This window comes from Barbus barbus (genome assembly GCF_936440315.1).
Source record: "Barbus barbus genome assembly, chromosome: 38".
Lineage (NCBI taxonomy): Eukaryota > Metazoa > Chordata > Actinopteri > Cypriniformes > Cyprinidae > Barbus > Barbus barbus.
Window position 1 is genome coordinate 27,205,627 of NC_136716.1, and position 10,266 is coordinate 27,215,892.

The window sequence follows — 10,266 nt, forward strand, 5'->3', positions numbered from 1 at the left end:
ACAATTGGAATTGTCTGCATTAAAGGCTGGGAAAAGTATTTCAAAGGATGAGAGCAAGAGTCTGGTGATGTCTATGGGTCACAGACTCACTGCTGTGATTGTGTGCAAGGGATCTGCTACTAAATAATAGCTAATGTTAATAGCTATTAAATAATAGCTAAATATTCCGCAATGTAACGCTCGAGTGATCGTGTACCCTGCTTGAGGGCTAGTAACAGGATCGCTGCATCCGTACCTGACCCATGTCCTTTGAAAAAAGCCGCTGGATCCTTGTTTGGCGACGTCTTCTGTTGCGAAAGACCAGACTGGGTTGGGTCCATTTGCAGCTTTTATTAAGAATGGTCAAACAGACAGGGTCAATCACCAGCAAACTGAGCAATAGAGGCAAGGCAGAGACAGTCGAGAAAGCAGGCAGAAGGTCGAGGCAGGCAGCGAGAATCAAAAGTCCAATAAACAAATCCAAGTCGGGGCAGGCAGAGAATAATCAGCAACGTAACAGTCCAGGATCGAGAGGTACAAAACAAAACACGGGTAACAACGCTCAGAAATGACAGCCTGGGCAAATCAAGACTTGGCAGTGAGGTGCTGTGTGTGAATGGCTTATATGTGTGTGTGTTAATGAGGTGCAGGTGTGGAGTGCAATCAGTCCCAGGTATGAGGCATGATGGGAATTGTAGTCTGAGGTGGCGTGCAACAGTTAGTGTAGTGCAAGAGTTCATGTGGTGAGCGAGTGACCTCTGGTGGTGAGTTAATGGAAGTTCATGGCCAGGATTCGTGACAGTATAATGCTCACATTTTTCAGGCGCTGACTTTAGGATTTAAATAAAGACATATTTCCAGCCCATAGACGATAATTAAAAATAAGTTTGATCATCTTAATCGACTTATATTCTCCGTGATTGCTTACAACGATTGAATATAATTATGTGAACAAGAACGAGAGGTTAATCACAATAAATATAATGAAAAAATAAACAAAATATTACAAATAAAATTAAATCAGTCCGAGTATTCCTCTGAGTCGGGTTTCCCGATAACGATTGATCTTATACGTGCTTTTGGGAAACAAGATCAGTTTTATATCAGCTTATGCTTTAAACGCAGCCCTAGTAAGAATTACATCATTTCAAGCATTTAATCATCAGTCAAACAAATTCTTTTGAAATGTTTAAATATATAAGAGGTAAATTTAAATTTAGTTAGGAGATTAAATCTAGGTAAAAACTAAATTCAAGGGGACAGTGTCATTATAACTGGAACAAAACGAATATATAAAATATATTATAATTTGTACAAATATACATTTTTTAAAGTGAATCAGTTTGAACCATTCATTTATACGAAAAAGTCTGAACAAATCAATTCACATATAAATAAATAATTTTGGAAATTAATGTAAAATATTTATTAAATATAAATGAAAAGTACTGGATATATTCATCTAATTTGGTACAAAATAAATGAATGTATCGATTTCGAACATGTTAATTTTTATGACGAGTCTGAACAAATCGATTCACTAAAATTAAGTAGTTTTTGCTTAAATAAAACTCTTTTTAATTTGTTTGATAACATGATTGTCCAGAGAATTTATTTCAATTAACTGATTAATTTATTTGACATGCTCTCAGAAATGAACACGTTTTATTGAAGGGACAATATAATACAATAACCTACATTATATAAAGTCCCTTAATTATAAGGAGGTGATTTCTGAAATCCCTGAGACACCAATTTAAGGGCTTTCACATTTTAACGATTTATATAAGAGTTTTGGATAAAGTGCATCAGAACTGAAGAATTACATAAGATAAACCTCAGCCAATCGAGCGCTTGCTTTAAGGAGGCGGTGAGTGTTTTGTGTGTTATAAAAAGAGGTGTGTGTTTGTGTTGGCAGTGCTCATCATGCCTGACAGGGAAATCAAATCTTCAATCTGGCACCCAGAGCCGGACACAGCCGAGGACGACGTGTTTGATCACACCTATAAAGAGAAAGAAGGGCCCAAGCCTCCCACCATCATAGTTTGGAGAAATGTGATTCTCATGAGTTTCCTGCACCTCGGAGCTCTGTATGGACTCTTCCTCTTTCCATCTGCACGCCCTCTCACATGGATCTGGTGTAAGTATCATGCACTTAAAAAAAAAAAGCATAAACCCTCTATAAATCATGCAGAAATGAACATTGTCATCATTTACTCACTATACTAACGTGGAACACAAAAGGAGATATTTAGCAGAATGTTCCTGCTGCACTTTTCTATACAGTGAAGCTGAAAGAAGACCAGGGCCGTCAAGCTGCTTATAAAGACTTCTGAAGGCGTGCAAAACTCTTCTATTGTGTTATTAAAATTCTAAATCTCATTTTTAAATGGACTAATGCACACAGTTCGTTCTAATGACATGCATTTTTTTAATCTTATTGGCTAGTAGTGAAACTTCAGTGCAAATAGAACGTTTTTGGTGGATAGTTGGTTACCTGATCTCAATATGACAAACTACCACTTCTGACATTTAGCTTATGTTTACAACTGGTTTACTTGCCCAAATTTTAAACATTTTATTCTAATTGAGAGCATCACTAGTACTAGTGCTCTTAGTGATCAGATGCATGAGTTTTCTTATTATATTTGCTACAAATCACATTTAAAAATGCACAGAATTCAGGTGTATTGAACTGGGAGTGATTGAGACTCCACGTATGTGCATTAAAAATTGAAGTTGTGCTTTGTGAATTTTCAAGTCATTTGCATCTGTATATAATGAATGGCGTATGTTTTTTTCAGTTTTTGTGTGTTACTTGTTCAGTGGTCTGGGCATCACCGCAGGCGTTCACAGGCTCTGGAGTCACAGATCATATAAAGCATCTTTACCTCTCCGGATCTTTCTCGCCTTAGGAAACTCCATGGCCTTCCAGGTAACAAACTCCTCTCCATTCAGACCTCGCCATCTGCAAGACTGTTCGATGTATTGGTCATGATTGCATACGTCAGTGTAGAGTTGAGAAACCCGCAGTCAAGAGTTTAGACTCATCTCACTCTTTATTCTGAATATTTTTCACATGTTAGAGAAAAGGTAGATGCAAGCTCTGGAATCACACAAACGTAGATTTGGAAATTATTAAAACATGATGCAAATGAAATCTCTTAAATTTGACCTTTTCTACTAAATAATTTCAATTCTAAACATTTAAGATTCAAAGAAGCTTTTAAGATCATGAGAAACATGTGTGTTCAAATCAGTTTTAAGAATCAATGCTATACTATTATTTATCATTGTTGTATTTTTAATTAGATTTGTTAGTTTGTCTTTTTTATGAGTTTTTTTTTGTCTATATAATTTCATAATTTTTATTTATTTTGTTGTAGTTATTTTAGTAACTTAAACTAAACAAAAATGAGAAATCATATTGAAATCATATTTATTGTATTTGATCAAGTAACAAATGTATTTTATGGTTTTAGTTAACTATAATAACCCTGGTTTAAACATTTGACCGCTAGTGAACCTGTAAAGGTTGTAAAAAGTGGTTAATCCCTTTCTGTTTATTATTAGTGCATTTGACTTCCATCTATTCACTGCCTCACCAAAAAAGAAAGGAAGTCTGTTTTGGCCACTCAATAAAAATAAAAAATGTAATTGCATTTTACAATCCTGACTTTCCTCACAATTGCAAGTTTACATCTTGCAATTCTGACTTTTTTTCTTGCAATTGCAAGTTATAAAGTCTGAACTATGAGATATAAACTTGCAATTGTGAGAAAATAATCAGTCTTTTTTCCCTCAGAATTGGACTTTATCACTTGCAATCACTAGCATATCTTACAGTTCTGAGAAAAGAAGTTAGAACTGTTAGAAAAAGTCAGAAAAATCACAATTACCTTTTTTATTTAGTGGCAGAAAAGGTCTTCCATATATTTTGGTTTTCAAGAAGTAATTTGTGAGCTACTAGTGGCACACAGCAGAACGGCAATCTTTTTCATTAGTAGTGTAGAAATGACACGCTTCTTCATTTACATTTATATTTAGTCATTTGGCACGCTTTTATCCAAAGCGACTTACAATTGGGGAATACAAGAAGCAATTCATCTTGAAGAGGCAATCACACAGAGGAGGTGCTCGTAACACCAAGTCTCCGTCATTGTTCAAATAAGTACAAGCTAGTAAGGGAAGGAGAGAAAGATAGAGGGAAAGATTGTTTTTTTTTTTTTTGAGTTTAGGATGAAGTCAAGTAGTGCCGAAAGAGATGAGTTTTCAGTTGTTGCTCTTCATCTCCTGGTCTCTGTGCTGCAGAATGACCTCTACGAATGGTCGCGTGATCATCGCGTTCACCACAAATACTCTGAGACGGACGCCGATCCTCACAACGCCGTGCGAGGGTTTTTCTTCTCCCACATCGGCTGGCTGCTGGTTCGCAAACATCCGGACGTCATCGAGAAGGGAAGCAAGCTGGATCTCAGCGACCTGAAGGCTGAAAAAGTCGTCATGTTTCAGAAGAGGCAAGTCTGAAATCTCTTCATATGTGAAGTGAAGTGAAATACTGCCAAGTATGGTGACCCATACTCGGAATTTGTGCTCTGCATTTAACCCATCCAACGTACACACACACACAGCAGTGAACACACACACACACACACACACACACTGTGAACACACACCCGGAGCAGTGGGCAGCATTTATGCTGCGGCGCCCGGGGAGCAGTTGGGGGTTCGGTGTCTTGCTCAAGGGCACCTCAGTCGTGGTATTGAGGGTGGAGAGAGCGCTGGACATTCACTCCCCCCACCTACAATCCCTGCCGGCCCGAGACTCGAACCCACAACCTTTGGATTACGAGTCCAACTCTCTAACCATTAGGCCACAACTTCCCCACTATATATGTGACCCTGGACCACAAAACCAGTCATAAGTAGGGTTGGGTATCATTTGAATTTTATCAGTTCCAATTTCAATTCTGATTCTGCTTATCGATTCCGTTCCTTATCGATTCCCGGTTCTATTTCGTTCTTACTGACCGCCAGAGGCAGTGCTTCACACTGAATGTTATCTCATCGCAGATGCACAGGTCGAGTCTAATACAAACAAAGTCCCTCGTGACCAGGACGACTCGGGGTCCTCCCCTATTTAACCCCGTGACTTCCTGCAGACTGTCCCTATAATCTTCTCGCGTGCATGTATTACAGGTTGGAGAATATTAAAGGAAGACACTTGGAATCCGTTTTTTTAGCTTTGCAACAGATCAGCTGTTGGTGTTTTGCGACTGCGCGTCCTCCAGAGGCTGCATCGGATTCAGTCGATTTCATTGAGGATACAGTGTGGTGAGTTGTTACATTTATGCTCAGGGTTCGTTTTCGTTTTTTTAGAGGTTCGGCTCAGCCAACTCTTCTTACCATTCCACCATCAAAAGATTATATTGATGAATTGCAGAAGTGTTGGGCTAACCCAAATTCACTTACGCACCACACTAGTGCAGGCAGAGCTTTGGCTGCGATGCAAGATGCAGACACTTTTGGCCTGGGCCAAATGCCTAAGGTTGATCCAATTATCGCCTCTTTTGTTCTCTCTCCAGAAGAGGTCTTGAGGCCTAATGTCCGTTGACCTCGGCCTCAATGTCGGATTACAGATGATCTTCTCATACAGGCATATAACACAGCGGCGCGTATGGGTCGCATTGGCAATTCTCTCTCTCATCTTATGTTGGCATTGTCCCAGTCTCTTCAGTCTTCAGGGAGCGATACACCAACCCAGGACTTAAGTGATGCTACATTACAGTCAATAGCATTCATGAAAAGAGAATTGGGCAGGCTTATGTCAGCGCTCATACAGGCACGCCGATAAGTCTGGCTCGAACAGTCACCCCTGTCTGAGGCCTGTAGGAAAACACTGAGGGACCTTCCGGTAGTCCCCGGACAGTTCTTTGGCCTAGCTGCACAACAGACACTAGAACGCAGTGGCCGTCGGACGTTTTTCTCATCAGCAGCTAAGTTACTGGGAAACAACAACCTCAGACCCATGGGTTATAGCAACCTCAAGGCTACAAGCTGCAGTTCCGACGGCGGCCTCTCACTTTCAATGGGGTCAAGATGAACACAGTTTCAGATTCCAACAATGCAAATTCCTTCAGGCAAGAAATAACAATTCCTTAGAGGTGTGCATCGACTGCTCCCCCCTCTGTCCATTTGGGTACCCTCATGGGACCTGAGCCTTGTCTTGAATTCTCTTACATTACCTCCGTTCGAACCTCTGGAGCACAGTGACTTGAAGTGGCTCTCATTGAAGACAGCTTTTCTCTTGGCCAATACTTCGGCTAAACGAGTGAGTGAGTTACACGCGTTATCAGTTAACACAACTTGCATGCGCTGGAATGCTGATGATTCAGTAGTGACGTTGTGGCCAAACCCGGCATTTCTCCCCAAGAGGCTCTCTGCCCTGTTTAGAAATCAGGCTATTGAGCTGGCAGTATTTAATCCTCCAGGGTTGGATACACAAGGAGGAAGTGAATGCAGACTTTTGTGCCCAGTAAGGGCTCTCCGTGGCTACATCAGGGCCACAAAAGATGTTCGGCAATCAGAGCTTTCTGTCACTCTGAGTCAAGGCGAGAAGATTATAGGGACAGTCTGCAGGAAGTCACGGGGTTAAATAGGGGACGAGTCATCCTGGTCACGAGGGACTTTGTTTGTATTAGACTCGACCTGTGCATCTGCGATGAGATAACATTCAGTGTGAAGCACTGCCTCTGGCGGTCATCCAGAACTCATAGAACCGCAGTTACATTCGTAACTCTCGTTTCGATGTCAATATGGTTAAAAAAAAAAAATGATATCAAATGTATTTCTTCTTGTTACGAGTCTGTCTGTCCTTCTCCCTCTCCAATCACAACGCACGCCCTCACCTGGTTTCACCTAATCATTGATTGAACACACCTGCACATGATTGGATCCTCATCACCATCCACTATAAAGTCACACACCTCACAGCACTCCAGCGTACGATCTTGTTTAGTTTGTTTCGTTTCAATGAAGTGGACTCCTTAAATTATCTTGATACTCACCCTCCGCAGTCATCCCTTACTCTGCTGTTCAATAAACACTTCTGTGATTATATTAATCCCTTGTGTGAGTCTACTTCTCGTAACAATTCTGTCTCTTTTTGGAAAACATTTAATTGTTGCTGAACTGGACTCGATTAAGAGATTGAGATTTATACATCATGAATAATATTTCCATTGATGTATGGTTTGTTATGATCGGACAATATTTGGCCGAGATACAACTATTTGAATATCTGGAATCTGAGGGAGCAAAAAAATCTAAATATTGAGAAAATCTCCTTTAAAGTTGTTCAAATGAAGTTCTTAGCAATGCATATTACTAATCAAAAATTACGTTTTGATATATTTACAAAATATCTTCATGGAACATGATCTTAATATCCTAATGATTTTGACCCCTACAATGTATTTTTGGCTATTGCTACAAATATACCTCTGTTACTTATGACTGGCTTTGTGCTCCAGGGTCACATTTGTCAGTCACAAAGGCAGTTTTGTCCAGAATAAACTGTTTTAACTGAGTTTGATTGAACTGTCTCAGGCACTACAAGCTGTCTGTGCTGCTGATGTGCTTCTTCATGCCGACGTTCGTGCCGTGGTACATGTGGGGTGAGTCTCTGTGGGTGGCGTATTTCGTCCCTGGCCTCCTCAGATACGTGCTTGTGCTCAATGCCACCTGGCTGGTCAACAGTGCCGCGCACATGTGGGGAAACCGGCCCTACGACGGCAGCATCTACCCCCGGCAGAATGGATTCGTCACCTTCGGCGCTTTAGGTACGTCTGATATACACCACATGAGACCGGCGAGCTGATCTGAGCTGGTTTACAGCTGGTTTAGGGTCAAAGGGTCAAAATGCTTAATTCTTTTCATTAAGAATCAGTGATGTGACAAAGTTGAGCAGAGTTTAACTTTAACTACCAATAGCAGAAAGTGTTATGGAAAAATAAATCTAAACAAATGCTTAATTTTTGTTGAAAAATAATGAAATCTGTAAATATATTTAACTTCATATACACACATATATAGAGTAAAAATATAAAAATGTATAATTCTATTACATATGAAAAAAATTGTTTATGTGAGACATATAATGACATATTAAAAAAAATTAAAATGATAATAGAAAATATAATTTATTTTGTATAACAGAAAAAACCCTTTAGGCTTCTCTTAGATTGTGGATTGATTAATTTCCAGTTTGACTAATCATCATCTCCGGGTTTAATTTCTCAGGTGAAGGCTTCCATAACTACCACCACACGTTTCCCTTCGACTACGCCACCAGCGAGTTCGGCTGCAAATTCAATCTGACCACCTGTTTCATTGACTTCATGTGTTTCCTGGGTCTGGCCAGTGAGCCCAAGTGCGTGTCCAAAGAGACCGTGCTCGCTCGAGCTCAACGCACCGGAGACGGCAGCCACCAGACCGGCGGCTAACGACCACCGTCCATACTAACGAACTGCCAAACAGAACAGTAGCCCCTCATTGCAGAACAAAGATCCAGGGGGCGGGGTTGGATCCACATCTAGGGGGTGGAGATGGGTGGGTTTAGGGATCAGTGGATGGAGACGGGTAGGTTTAGGGATCAGTGGATGGAGACGGGTAGGTTTAGGGATCAGTGGATGGAGACGGGTAGGTTTAGGGATCAGTGGGTGGAGACGGGTAGGTTTAGGGATCAGTGGGTGGAGATGGGTGGGTTTAGGGATCAGTGGGTGGAGACGGGTAGGTTTAGGGATCAGTGGATGGAGACGGGTAGGTTTAGGTATATATAAGGTGGGAGCAGTTGGATCTGGATCCAACCTCGCCCCCTGGATCTTGTGTTCTGCAGTGAGGACACTGCAGGTCAAGTCTTTTTGTTACTGTGGACTGAGATCAATTTAATGTCTCATCTGTAAAACACACTTTGTAACGTTGACTGATAATTAATAATTTTGAGCCAAGTCACTGAAGAATCCAGAGGGAATCTGGTCGTCTGTCACTGGACTGAATGGTTGAGGTTGTGTGAGAATGATGGACTGCGTTGATTGATTCTTGATTATGTAGTACTGTACAATGTATAGTTTTTTTTGTATAATTAATTGTGCAACACCATGCTTATCTTTTGAGTCCTGCTTCTTTCATCTGTTAGTGTAAGCATGCTGTATTAATACAGAACTCTGTTTTCTATCACAAAATAAAACAGACGGATGTATATGTGGATTTACAGTAATTAATGTGTGTTATGATGCCAAAAACCATTGTGTTGCATGCAATCTAAGCTAGTTTTTGCTGTAGTACACCTGTATGTTTAATCAAACAATGTATTTTCAGAGATTTTTCAGTGGTATTTTTCCATTTTTGGATTTCATTTGACAAGCTGCTTGTAATTAATTTGTCTGGCAACTTTAAAACCATTTGGATTGTAGTTCTTTGAAGACTTTATACTGTATTTTGACACAGGATAGGTCACCTTATTTTTACTCTTGATACTTGTGACTCAAGATGCCAAAAAGCAGTTGTGGTATTTCTCAAGCCTTCGGCTCTTAAAACTAATTTGATGTACCTGTTTGCGATAACAGCCTGTAATAATCAATAGACTCTTGTTTAATAATCATTTACTGGAAATAAAGTTTGAAGCAACAAGCTTCTACACTTTCTGACACGTCTGAGCTCTGCGCTTAATTTCATACAGTTCTGCCAATTTTCTCTGTTTTGTGGCATTTTTAAAATCATTTTAAAAGCATTCTAAAGCATATATCAGTCTTTCAGTTATATGCTGATTAGGGATGTTTTGAACTGGAAAATATTCCTTTCTCGCCATCTACAGGATAAACTCAAAATCCAAACATTAAAAACCACAAACTGAATTTAACCCTCAAGTTTTGTTGAAATGGTCTTTACTGACCCCAAAGATTTCAAACTTATTTACCCTTTAAAAACTTTAATCTTCCACACCTGCATCAGATCAGATTTTGAGGTTAATTAAAATTACAAACAGATGTGTTGATAAGTTCTAACACAAAATAATTAAGCATTATTCTGAAGAATTATAGCCTAAATATAAATTTTTTAATTGCTTGATATGCCTCTTAATGAAAATAATATATTCAATATTGAAAGTCTAAAAGTTGCGCATTAAAAGAAATAGCAATTATGAAAATTATTGAAAATTATTAATTATTCAAAAATTGAGCATTTCTGAAAGTTGTGTATATTTTTCTTCAAGTGTTTTGAAGCATG

The 10,266-nt window shown here is 39.5% G+C and overlaps 1 protein-coding gene across 1 annotated transcript; it reads left to right on the forward strand.

Annotated features, from left to right (window-relative positions):
- The first annotated feature begins 1,414 nt into the window (after positions 1–1,414).
- On the forward strand, positions 1,415–9,941 carry LOC306858069 (acyl-CoA desaturase-like). Its single transcript, XM_079398449.1, has 5 exons — positions 1,415–2,119; positions 2,784–2,914; positions 4,291–4,496; positions 7,588–7,820; positions 8,281–9,941. Exons 1-5 carry the CDS (start codon positions 1,906–1,908, stop codon positions 8,481–8,483), a joined length of 987 nt encoding a protein of 328 aa, XP_079254575.1. The 5' UTR covers positions 1,415–1,905; the 3' UTR covers positions 8,484–9,941.
- Positions 9,942–10,266: the final 325 nt, after the last annotated feature.